Genomic DNA, 12,324 nt, shown 5'->3' on the forward strand with positions numbered 1-12,324 from the left:
AGGGTGGACGCTGCTTAGCAAAGGGGACAATGCTTGTGCTAGCAAGCCTGAATTGCCCCCTTTGATAAGCAGCGTCCATTGGGTTTGCAGGGTCATGGGTCCCAAGTGCCCCCGGCCGGTGGTCTGAGCCTCCGTGGCCAGGAGGAGCGCCCCGCACGCCACAGCAGCACCCCTCCGGTCTTGCTGAGGCCAGAGCTGCTACCCCGCACCGCACCCACGCCCTTGACTTTAATGCGAAATAACTAATCCGGGGCAGGAGGAGGAGAAGGAGCAGCCATGCCCCCGGCCCCGGACACGCTGACCCGCCTGGGTGGGCGGGAGGAGGCTGGGCGCTTGGCTGGCTGGCTGGCGGGAGGGCCCAGGCTCCTGCAGTCCGGCCCAGAGCGGGAGAAGGAGAAGCGACCCGCCCCCGGCCAGGAAGGAGCGCTTCGCCCGCCCGCCCGCCCGGCTTCCTTCGAAGGAGAACCGGAAGAAACGAGCAGCGCGACCAGCCGCTTCCTAAGGCCCCTCGGCCGGGGGTGGGCGGGGCCCGAATGGCCGCCAATCGGGCGCCGGGGGCTGAGCCGCGGCTGCTTCCGGGTGGGTGCAGGGGGCGGGGCCTCCTGACGCAGCAGCGCAGCAGCAGCCGCAGGGCCCCCCGAGGGACGGCGGCGCCAGGATGGAGGCCGAGCAGCAGGGGCCGGGCCCCCCCGCGGTGGGTGCGCGGGAGGGAGCGAGGGAGGGAGGGGGATGATGACGAGGACCACCGCCCCCCCGGGGGCACGAGGGAGACTGCCCCCCCCGGGCTGACCCCCTCCCCCTCCCTCCCCCCCCGCAGACCCTGGGGCAGCTGCTGCAGACCCTCCACGAACTGGGCTTCAGCGAGCGGCAGGTGCTGGACGCCCTCCAGGCCGGCTGCCTCAGCGCCCCCGAAGCCGCCGACTGGTAAGCCCCTGCTGGGGGGAGGGAGGGAGGGAGGGCTTGCCTGCAGCCGGCCGGCCCTTCGTCAGGTGGACCCCCAGCTCTACCTGACGGAGGGCCGGCAGGCAGGGCGGGGGAGGAGCCAGCGCCCCCAGCGCCTCCCCCTGCTGCTGCTGCTGCTGCTGCTGCTGCTGCTGGTGGTGGTCTCCCGCGGCTGAGGAAGCAGGCTCTCTAGCTGTTGCTGGACTACAACTCCCATCGTCCCCGCTGCAGCAGCCTGCTGTGGTCCGGCCGCCCCCTCCCCCCCCCAGTTGGGGCAGAGATCAGCCCCCTGCCTGCCCTCTCTCTTCCAGGTTGCTGCAGGGCCACAGCCTCCCCCGAGCAGACCCGCGGGCGGCGATGGATGCCTTCAACCCCCCCAGGCCGACCCAGGAGGTGCTGGGCCTGAGCCGCCCACCCGCAGGTGAACAAGCCCGTTGCCCACACCTGGGCGGGCCCCGCGGGTGCTGCTTGAGCTGCGCGGCTGCCCCGGGCGTCCGTCTGTGCCGCCTCCTCCTCCCCCCCCTTTCCAGTTTGCAGCCTAGAAGCCGGAGGGCCCCCCCCCCGGATAGGCAGCCGGCTTTTCTAAGGGCAGCGACATCTTTCTTTTCTTCGACAGACCGACAGGAGGAGGGGTTAGATGGTGAGGGGCTGGTGTCGGTTTAGGGGAGAAGTCCCTGTCCCTGACCCTGTCCCTGTGTGTGTGTCTTTGCCAGGGCTGCCTCTGGGGGGGGGGGCTGTGTAGCCTTCCTTGTCACTTCCTCTCTTGCCTGGAGAAGGGCAGCGGGAGGCGCCAGGTGGGGCTGAGGTGAGTCACACCTGCTGGGAGGGGCCACATTTCTGTGGAGCCCCCTTGCTGCGGTCCCCAGCTGACTCTCCACAGAAGAGGCCAGGGCCAGGGAGTTTAACGGACAGGAATTAGCCCTCAGGATCGTAGGAGTCTTGCATGGAGTTCAGCGGGGAAGTGTGCTGAACAGTTTGAACTGTTGGGTAGCTGACAACTTCAGCCAAGACCTGACTTCCAAATATCCAGTCTCGAATACTCTAAGCAGCCAACAAAACCTCCCGGGCAGCCTCTCCAAGAGAGGGCTGAGAGAGAGACTCCTGCCTGCAGCCTTGGAGAAGCCGCTGCCAGTCTGGGTAGACAATCCTGAGCGAGAGGGATGGAGGGTCTGACTCAGTCGGTGGCAGCTGCCTATGTCCCTAAACCAGGAGGCGGGCCTGGGTGGGCCTGGTGCAGCAGGGCTGCCTCGTCAGGGGACGGTCTGCCCGCTCCGTCCCCAGCCCTGCTCCCGCGTTGCTCCTCCCTCCAGGCTCGCAGCCGGATTTGGCAGCAGTGGCCATGCGGGACTCCCCTGAGAGAGGAGGCCGCCTCGCCTTTGCAGAGGGACAGCGGGAGCAGCTCGCCCAGCAGCTCAGAGCAGAGAGGAGGGCCAAGCAGAAGGTGAGGGGGCCTGCGGCCAAGCCAAGAGCTCCCTGGGGCTCCCTGGCGCCGTCGGGGTGGTTGCTGGCTGCGGCTGGGGAGGGGGGAGGAATCTGCCCCCCCCCCGGCCAAGCTTGGCTCTGCTTCTCAGGAACGTGAGGTGGCCCTGCAGAGGATCGCGGACGACCGGCGGCGCCTCCAGGCGAAGACCCAGCTGGTGCAGGCCTTGCCTGCCAGGGCCCCCCCGCCGGGGGACAGAGCAGCCTCCAGCACTGGGCAGTGCCTGCTCGTGGTGAGTGGCGGCAGCAGCAGCATCTGTTGGCCTGACCCCCTTTGCCAAGGGAGGCTGCCCAAGACACCCCCCCACACGCCCTGCAGCAGAAGCACCCTCCTCCCCCCTCTGGAGCTGAGGCCGGCCAAGAGGGCAGGAATGGAGTGCTGTGAGGGGCGGCTGCTGGGCCCTTGCTTTGGCCTCACGCAGGGCATGTGCTTTGGGTGGGAGAGGGCAGAGTTTCAGGGCCAGTTTCAAAGCTGCCCGGGGGGGGGGTCCGTAATAAGGCCGGCTGGTTTGTGGTGTGGTGCTTTAGCTGTGCTTTGTGATCCTTGGCCTGTTCTTCCTGGAAACAACCCTGTGAGGTAGGCCAGAAAAGGAGGGAGTGGTGTGGCTTGTGATCCTTGTTAGGGTTAGGGTGGGGAGGCCCAATGACAGGGAGAGGAGCAGCCGCCCCCCCCCCTGCCCGCCTTGCTCTGGGCCAGCTGGGTCCTTCTGCTGGTGTTGCAGAGTGGCTTACTCGCAGGAGATGCTCCCAGAACCCAAAGGACCTTGTGGAGCGGGAGAAGGGGTGGGAGAGGGCAGGGCCCCAGGGCACCCTCCTCACGAACCGGCCAGGCTGCAGCACCACCTGGGGCGACTACAGGGAGACACAGTCGAGGTCTATGAAATCGTGCATGGAACAGAGGGAGAGGACAGAGCGAAGTTCTTCTCCCTCTCCCAGGACCCTGAGGACCAACTAAAGGAAGCATTTCCCCCTTAATCTCTGGAATTCTCTGCCACGGGATGTGGTGACAGCCACCAGCCTGGAGGGCTTTAAGAAGGGCTTGCATCAGTGCATGGAGGACGGGGCTATGGGTGGCTCCTAGTCTGGGGGGGGGGGGGCGGGCGTGCTCTCCGCTCTGGCCTGTGGGCTTCCCAGGGGCAGGACCTGGTGGGCCACTGCGGGAAACAGGATGCTGGACTAGATGGGCCTCCTTGCAGGGCCTGAGCCAGCGGCCTCTGCCTCCCGCCCCCCCAGGTCCGCCTCCCCACAGGGGACTCTGTGCGCGAGCGTTTCCCAGCCGCCGCTTCCCTGGAGAGCGTCCGCCAGCGCCTCTTCTCCCTGCGCCCGGAGCTGTCGCCGGCCGCCTCCTTCCTGCAGAGCTTCCCGAAGCGGCACTTCAGTCCGGCCGACTTGCTGCTCCCCTTGCAGGCTCTGGGCCTGGCCCCCAGTGCCACCCTCTGCGTGGTGGAGCCTGGGCCCGAGCCCTCTGCCCCAGAGGGGCCTGCCCCGTCTCCTCCAGCTCCGGCCCCTTCTGGGGAGGGGGGGGCGCCAGGCCGGCCGCAAGTGGCGGCAGCGGAGGAGGAGGAGGAGGACAGAGCGCAGAGCGGGGGCCCGCTGCCACCGCCGCCGCCGCTGCCGCCACTCTCGCTCCAGGCCTCAGGGCAGCCGGCGGTGCCTGGGAGCGTGCTGAGAACCTACGAGGAGCTGGCCCCCACCAGGCCGCATCACTGGGGTACGTTGGGAGCCTCCGCCCCACCCACCTCTGCTGGCAGGACACCTCCCGCTGCTGCCGCTGCCGCCAAGCTCCACTGGGCTGGAGTCTGGAGCCCCCCCCCCGCCCCCCGGGCTTGCTGCAGGGTGGGCTGGGGCGCTGCTGCTGCTGGCGGCTTCCCTGGGGTCAGGCGGAGGCTCTCCGTGGTCTGCCCCAGGCCTGCCTTCGGCCTCGTCCGTGTCGAGAGGGTCCTTCCTGGGGAGGAGCGGTGGTCTCCATCGAGCCCTGCACCCCTCTGAGCCTGGCTGCCCTGCGGGTGGGAGGGCCTGCTTACTGAGCCCCCCTCAGCTCCTTCCCCCTCCTGTGGCGGCCACGGAGCCTCGGGGCTGTGTCCCGCCCCCCCCGCAGGGGCCGCCCTGGGCGGAGCGAGGAGGGGCTGGCTGAGGGCGCCACAGTCCGCTGGTGGTGCTGGTGGTGGAGGGACCTGCTTCCTGCCTCTCCCACCCAGGCCGGGGCCAGAGGCTGAACTCGGAGGAGCCCATGGAGCAGGACGCGCCGGACCCCGCCAGGCAGGAGCCCCCTCCCGGGGAGCAGCCTCTGCCAGGTCAGCGCACGGGGAGACCCGGGCGGGGAGCAGCCTGCCGCCCAAGGCCAGCCGCCAGGCCGGGGGAATCCCCGCTGCAGCCCGCCTGAGCCCCGTGGCCGAGCGGGGAGGAGTTCCGGCTGGGCCTCAGGACAGTGAGCGGCAGGGCTGGAGGGCAGAGCAGAGGGTCGCCCCACGGCGGGCTTCTCGTGCATGAGGGGAATGGCTCTCCTCTCGAGGCGGGCGGGGCGGCGCTGGAAGGCCGAGAGCGGGAAGCGGCTCCCCTATTCTGAGGGGATTCTCCTCCTCCTCCTCCTCTGGACAGGGTTGGGGTTCCTGCCCCCTCTGGGCCGGGTCCACGGGATCCCCAGGCCTTGGCACCAGTGGCCAGCAGAGGGCAAGCGGCTCAGGTAGGAAGGCCTCATCCCATCGCTGGGGCGGGAGGGCAGCGGGCCGGGCGTCGGGTGGGAGCCTGGGCTGCTTGGTGCTCCTCCCGTGACCTGGCCCCTCTTCCCTGCCAGGGCAGCAGCCGAGAGCAGGAGCGACTCCCTGGACCTGCCGCTTGCCGTCGCCCAGGCGGCCGAAGAGCGGCTCCAGCGGGCGGGCAGCCGGAGGGCCCCAGAGGCTGAGGAGAGGGTCCCTGCCCCCCTGCCCCCAGTGCCGCCGCTCTTCCAGCTCTCTCTGCGGGGGGCTGCAGCCCTCCTCACAGGTAGCCCCTCCCTCCCCACCCCCGCACCCCCCCTCCCTGCTGGGGCCATGTGGGGCTCCTTGACCGCCTGCCCGGCCGCTCTCCCCCCAGCCCCCAGCAAGCAGTACTGCAGCAGCCTGGCTTCCGTGACCCCCGCGCTGGCCGAGCACCTCCTGGCGCACCTGATCCGGCAGGGCCTCCTGCGCCCGCGCAGCCTCCGCCTCTTCTTCGGCTGCGCCCTGCAGCAGCTCTCTCTCGACTGCTACCCCTACGCCACCAACGGGCTCCTGCGCCAGCTGCGGGCTTTCCCCAGCCTCCGCCACCTCAGCCTTCTTGCCTGCTCCATCATCACGGGTGAGCGGCCGGGATGGGCCGGGGCCGGCGGGGGCCGGTCAGGGGAGGCTTCCCGGAGAGCACTGCAGCCCCCCCCCCCCCCGCACGACAGGGAAGCCGGCACGAGGTCCAGCTTGCACTCCGCCCCCCCCGCCCCTCCCCGGTCTTAATAAAAGCTGCCGTTTCGAGGCTTCTTGTGGTTGTCAATAGGGATGTGCATGAACTGTGTCCCACTGATGGTTCGGCAGCTGGGGGGGGCCTTTAAGGGCCCGGGAGGGTGCTCTTAAACCCGCCCCCCGCTGTGTGTCCCCCACCTGTGCTGCTGCTGGGCGGTTGGGCATTTCCGGCTTGACACTGGCCGGGGCTGCCAAGAGAGAGACAGCAGCCCCACGCCAGCGGTTTGGGCAGCAGTGCCGGTGAGGGGAACGCGGTGGGTGGGGCGGGGCGGGTAAAGGCACCCTCTCGGTCCCTTAAAGGTAACCCGCCATGGAACCGGCTCAGACCTCCAGATGCTAAGCAGACCACCAGACCAATTCGGGCACATCCCTAATTGCCGGGAGGGGGGCGGGGAGCACTCTGAATGTAACTTCTCATGCTTCGGAAAGGGGTCTTCGCTCTGCAACACCCGGGTGCCTCCCGCCCCTGTGCCGAGCAGAACCAGAGGATCCCTATACAAGCTGTAATGGTGCACTAGGCGCTGTCTGTCCCAGAAGGTTGCGGGGGGGGGGAGGCTTCAGAAAAGAAGGGAAGGCGGGGGGCAGCGCTCCCTGTAACCGGGATTCCCAGGCACTCTTGACTGCAGCTCTCAGCATCCACAGCCAGGGATGTGCAAACAGGTTTGACGTTGCATGTGTTGGACCGTTCCGGGTTGAACTGAACCGTCCCGTTTGGTCTGACGCTGGACCGAACAGTTTGAGGGGGTCTTGGACCTTTTTTCTTTTTTAACTTACCCTCTTCGTGACCCAGAGGCCAGTTGCGCAGATGCGGTGGCCTCCCAAATGGCCACTGCACCAGAGGGGGAAGGCCCGAAGAGCCGGTCAAATGGCCGGTGGTGGCATAAAGGGAGGCCAGCAGGGGGTGAGGGAACCTCTGCAGCCCCCCCCCCGCCACCAACTCCCCCAAAGAGGGTAAGTTGGTCCGGTTCAGGTCCAGTCAGGCCTCGAACCGAAGCCGACCAGCCGGTCCTGTGCACACCCCTGTCCACAGCTGCTGTGGCCTTTGGCTGGGGATGGTGGGAGTTGCGGCCCACACCTTCTGGGGATCTCTGTGACCGGCCCCACAGGTGAGGGGAAAGCTGGGGGCCTGCCAGCGGCCCCCCTGTGCCCCTCCCAGGCCCCCTTCCTGGCCATGGGGCTGGCATCACACTCCGTCCCTCTTCCTCCTCCTCCGGCCAGACCAGGGCCTTTCTGTCCTGCAGCACCTCAGCCGCCTCCAGCACCTCAACCTCTCTGCCTGCGTGAAGCTCACTGACCACTGCCTGCAGTTCTTGACAGGTATGTCTGCTCCTCACCCCCCCCCGCCCTCCTCAAGCCCTTCCTGGCCCAGCCCCCCATGCTTGCACGCAGCTGCCCCGGTGTGTGTGTGTGGGGGGGGGGAGTGCTTTCCCTCCCAGCAGGCTGCCCGCCTGCCTCCTTCCGCTGCTCTAGGAAAGGGGTGGCCTTCTGCCCTGCCACCGCCCCCCCCACCCCCCGGGTGGAAGATGGAGTGGAGCTTCTCCTCCTCCACAGGAGTGCCTGTCCGAGCAGAAGCCGCCCCGGGCCCACTTCCGGAGGAGGGGGCATCTGCGCAGCGCCATCCCCAGAGGGCCGTTTGCGGAGCAGCAGGCCAGGGGCTGAGTGTGGCTGGCCCCACTCGGAGAGCCCCACTTGGGTGTTCCTTCCCTCGGGGTGGGGGGGTGTAGTTCCTGATCCTGGAAGCAGGACTGCCGGCTGGGCTGGAAAGAGGCCGTGAGCCCCAGGAAGGGCCTTGGCTGGCGGGACTGGAGTGCTGCTGCCTAGGCGTCCGAGGAGGTGCCGACTCCTGGCAGGAGAGCCGGGCCCCCCAGCACTTGTGGGGCCCCACAGCTGCCAGTGGCGGTCTTGTGGCTCCGGTGCCTGCTGCCCCAGAGATGCCAGCGGGGTCACAGGGCGCCACCTGCCCACCCCACCCGGAACACGCTGCGGCTGCTCGAAGCGGCTTCGGGAAGGGGGAGCTTGTGAGTCCTTCTAGGCTCCCTTGAGCTCCCTCAGAGGGAAACAGGAGCCCCCCCCCCACGCCGGCAGCAAAGGGACCCTGGTTCTTTCCCTGCGGTCTGGCAAAGCGAGCCCCCTCCTGGGGTCTGCTGATGAGCAGGGCTGTGGGGTTTGTGCTCCCCAGTGTAGACGTGTGGGGCGGGGGGATTGGCTCCCGTAGCAGGCAAGGGGTGTGGCCTAGCTTCCGGACGCGACCCCCCCACCCCGCCTCCAGCTCCGCTCTCCCTGCCCCCCCCAGCGTGTCCGGCTCTGTCCCCCCCGCCCACCTCCCTGTGCCGCTCTCCCCACAGGGCTCCCCCAGCTCTCCCACCTGGCGCTGGATCAGACACGCGTCTCGGACCGGGGCCTGGCGGAGTTCCTGCTCTCGGCGCCCCCCACCCTCTCCCACTTGAGCCTCAACCAGACTGGCGTTACGGAGAGCACCCTTCGCCTCCTGCCCCAGTTCGCCCCCCACCTCGGGGCGCTCAGTGTGAAGCAGACGGGCGTAAGTGGGGGGCCCTGCCTCTGGGCCCACGGGGCTCCCTCTCCCCGGCCCGCTGGCTTCCGGGGTCGGCGTGGGAGCGCCGGGGGCCTCCGCTCAGCACGTGGGGTTGATGCCTGCAGGTCACCGATGTTTCCGCCCTGCGGCAGTTGGAGGCCCTGCAGAGGCTGCACCTGGACGAGACCCCCGTCAGCGAAGCCTCCCTCCTGGCCCTCTCCTCCCACCCAGCCCTCTCCGTCTTGACGCTGTCGGGAGTCCGGTCGGTGGACGGCAACAGGGCTCTGGAGCTGGTCTCAGGTAGGGCAGGGCTGGCGGCCCAGTGGCTAGCTGGCTGCTCAGCCAAGAGAGCCCCCCCCCCCCCCCCGTTGGCCCCATCGTTCTGCCCGGTGGGATTCCAGAGCCAGACCCCGACACCCCCCCCCCCCCGTGGCCGGCAGCCAGTCCAGAGAGCTCCACGGAGCCTTCCCCTCGGGGAGCTCCGTGCTGCGGGGTGGGGCTCGAGACGCCCTCCTTGGTGTCCCCCCCCTTGTAGAAACCCTGTGGTAAGCAGCCGGCACCAAGGGGGGGAACTTCCGGGGGCTGGTGCTTGCAGGCCGCCTTCCCTGCAGCCGCGGGGGCTCCAAGTGGGGAGCAAGCCAGCCCACAGCACTGCCACCTCCAGGCAGAGGCCCCCCCCCACAGCCCTGGGTTGGGGGGCCAGAAGCATCAGCCGGCTGCTGTCTGCCGGTCAGGAAGGCGACCCCTTCCCCAGCCCCCGGAGGCTGTGAGGGCTGCTCCTCAGTGGAGCAGCAAGCGAGGCATCCAAGCCCTGCTGCTGGACTCCCTGCTCCGGCCCCAGCCTTGCTCAGGAGCTCTCCCGGGCCTGGGTGCGAAAGGCGGCTGGGCGCGGAGGCCCCTCCTGGGCAGAGGGAGCCAGGGAGGGCCAGGCCTCGGCCTCCTTCCTTCCTTCGGGGCCAGCAGCAGGCCCAAGGTGGGGGGGGCGAAGGAACTGGGCCCGGGGAGGGCTGCTGGCCCCTCAGCCTGGCTCCTGGGTTGGTCCTGCAGGCCTGCCCCTGCTGCAGCAGCTCTCCCTGCCCAGCCGACACACCGTCACCGACACCGGCCTGGCTTCCCTGGGCCGCCTGGCCGGCCTGGCCCAGCTGGACCTCACCGACTACAGCCACGTCACCGACGCGGGGCTGCAGCACCTGGCTCGGCTCTGCAGGTGAGGCCTGGGGCACCCCCAACGGAGGGGCCGCCGGGAGGCTTCGGGCCCGGCCCTGGCGACATCCCTTCCTGGCCGGGGGGGGGGAGAAGGGGCTGGATCCTGGAGTGGGGCCAGAGGGCAGGCGGCGGGAGGGGGGCCAGAACCTCTAGAAAGGGCTGCCCGGCCTGTGATGACGCCCAGCTCCTCTCTCCCGCCCGCCAGGCTGCGCCGCCTGTCCCTTGGCAACACGCTGGCCACAGACGGGGGCTTGTGCCACATCCGGGGCCTGCAGCTTCTGGAGGAGCTCTGCTTGGACCGCCTCTGCGTCTCCAGCCGGGGAGTGGCCCGCTGCATTGTCTGCCTTCCCCACCTGCAGGTACAGGCAGCCCCGGGGCGGGGGGGGCAGCCATTGAGACTCTCCGGGGGGGGTGGACATGCAGCTTCTTCCCAGCCGCTGGTGTCCCTGCCTTGTCTTGTGGGCACAAGCAAAGCCGCGGGCGCTCCTCTGCCGCTTCTGGCCGCTGCCAGCTGGTTAGCCTGCTGCCTCCCACTCTGGTGCTCCCGGGGCGGCTGGCTGGCTGGCTGGCTCTCCTCCAGGGGGAGGCGTGGCTTCTGCCCCCTGCGGAAGAGGGGCACCCCCACCCCCACCCCCACCCCCACCCCCTTCCCCACCCCCACCCCCACCCCCTTCCCCACCCCCACCCCCTTGGTGGCTGGCAGCATCTCCTGCTGGAAAGGCCCTGCCCTTGGAACCCCTGCAGAGCCGCTGCCAGGCGGGGCTGGGAGTCCCAAGCGCCAGTCCACCAGAGGCTTGCCGTTTCATGCATGGCGGGGCGGGGCAGACAGGGGGTCTCCGGAGGGCAATGCGGTCAGTCCAGGATGGGCTTGCCCCGTCCATGCAGCCCGGCAGGGCCTGGAGCAGCAGCAGCAGGAGCCACCGCCAGGTAGCAGTCCGGGGGGGCCGAGTGCCTCCCTCCCCCTGCTCCAGCCGTGTCCCTCGGGGGGGGGGCACCAGGCCTGCAGGACCCCCAGCCCTGGGTCTGCTTGGAGCAGATGCCTCTCCAGGCTGGAAGGGGGGCTCAGGCACGCAGAAGGACGGACCGTGGCTCTGCCCTCTCTCTAGGTCCTGAGTCTCGCCAGCACGCCCGTCGGGGACACGGTGGCCAGGCTGGGCATTGCCCGCTGCAGGCAGCTCCTGAAAGTGAACCTGAGCCGCACACGCCTCACGGACCGAGGCAAGCAGCGGGGTGGGGGGGTGGCCTTGGGGAGGGAGGAGGAGCGGAGACACTCTGCGGGGCACTGCCGGATTTCTCCCGGCCACCGCCCTCCCTCCTGCCTGCCTCTGCATCCCCCCCCATGGGGCGCCCCATTGGCTGGGCTGCTCCTGACCGCGGCCTCCTGCCTCCCCTGCAGGGCTGCGCTTCCTCGGCCAGGTGCCCCTCGTGCAGCTCAACCTGGAAGGCTCCGGGGTGACGGCTCTGGGCGTGGCCGCCCTCCTGGCCAGCTGCCCCACCATCCGCAGCATCCGCAGCCGCCCCCTGCGGCTCCTGGCCCCGGAGGACGTCTCGGACGGAGAAGAAGAAGGAGAAGGAGAAGAGCCCTGCTAGGGGGGCGGCCACCTCCCCCCAGCCCTTCCCTGGGCCACTGGGCCCCCCTTCTCTGCTGGCTGCTCTGAAGGGCCTGGCTGGGGGCATCGGGTTTTCTGCACTGCTGGACTTGGTTGCGGGCATGTGCCACACGAGGCGGTTGTGTGTCTGTGTGTCCCCCCAAGGCCGAGCGCCTGCCTGCTGCAAAACGGGCTCGCTGCCTGCCCCCCCCTCGCCTGGAAGGGCTGCGGGAGGATTTCCCGACTGGCCCCTGGCGCTTCCCAGAGCTCTGGGGCGGGGGAGAGACCTCTCTGGGGTCCGTCCCTCACGGCCAGTGCCTCCCTGCCTTGGCTCCCGGAGGCCTGGCCGCCCAAGCCCCCTGGCCGGCCCTTCCTGGGGCAGCCACTGCTGCGGAGGCAGAAAGCTTCCAGGTCCGGCTGCAGCTTGTGCCTTACTGCCAATAAAGCGAGAGAGACGTGGCCTCCGCGTGGGAACTGCCGTTTGTCCAGCCACCACGTGCTCCGTGGGCCGTATGGCGCTGAGGCCACCAGAGCCGCCCCCTCCCCGCAAAGGACAGCAGCCTGGCTACCAGGCTGGGAGGGGCAGCAGAGGCCCCCCCTTGCTGAGGGAGGGGGGCTTCTGGGCCACGGTGGGGTCACACTGGGGCAGCGCGGCCTCTGGGCCCCTTGGCCACGCCTGCTCGCTTGGCCCTCAGCGGCTGAGCCACCCCCCCTCCCCTCCCCCCCAGCTCCACCCCCCCCCCATCCATATGCCCCAGTGAGCAGAGGGAGGCTGATGGGCTGGAAGCCGTCCCCCCTCTGGCCAAAGCCGCCGGGCTACTGGTCCTGCCCCCCCCCCCACTACAGAGAGTGGGGTTAGCAGCCTGCTCAAGCCCTGCTTGCCCGCCAGCCCACAGCACAAGCCATCAACTGGCTGGACTAGGACTACAGATCTGTATCCACTGCTCTTCAGTAGAAGTCTAAGCAGTGGAGATCGAGAGAAGATAAATCACTAGTCGGTCTCCTCGTCTGCCCCCAGGCGGCTCTTAGCCTAGAAGGAAACAAAATAGGCAGCGGCGGCAGCAGCAACCACAGATACCGGGCTGGGGCTGGGCAGGGACAGTTG

At 69.4% G+C, this 12,324-nt stretch overlaps 1 protein-coding gene across 3 annotated transcripts; it reads left to right on the plus strand.

Moving 5' to 3' along the window:
• The first annotated feature begins 542 nt into the window (after positions 1-542).
• On the plus strand, positions 543-11,679 carry LOC128329350 (uncharacterized). Of its 3 annotated transcripts, XM_053260368.1 has the most exons (17): positions 544-694; positions 818-924; positions 1,254-1,363; positions 2,253-2,383; positions 2,514-2,654; positions 3,655-4,132; positions 4,620-4,715; positions 5,020-5,104; positions 5,216-5,403; positions 5,494-5,736; positions 7,110-7,208; positions 8,237-8,430; positions 8,550-8,724; positions 9,472-9,631; positions 9,836-9,989; positions 10,737-10,848; positions 11,027-11,679. In XM_053260368.1, exons 1-17 carry the CDS (start codon positions 659-661, stop codon positions 11,218-11,220), a joined length of 2,703 nt encoding a protein of 900 aa, XP_053116343.1. In that variant the 5' UTR covers positions 544-658; the 3' UTR covers positions 11,221-11,679. The 3 variants fall into 3 exon arrangements, 2 of the variants coding, with proteins under 2 accessions (XP_053116343.1, XP_053116344.1); XR_008309627.1 differs by lacking the exon at positions 9,472-9,631 and having other exon boundaries at positions 543-694; positions 11,027-11,052; XM_053260369.1 differs by lacking the exon at positions 5,020-5,104 and having other exon boundaries at positions 5,221-5,403.
• Positions 11,680-12,324: the final 645 nt, after the last annotated feature.

Source organism: Hemicordylus capensis, chromosome 6 (genome assembly GCF_027244095.1).
Source record: "Hemicordylus capensis ecotype Gifberg chromosome 6, rHemCap1.1.pri, whole genome shotgun sequence".
Classification (NCBI taxonomy): domain Eukaryota; kingdom Metazoa; phylum Chordata; class Lepidosauria; order Squamata; family Cordylidae; genus Hemicordylus; species Hemicordylus capensis.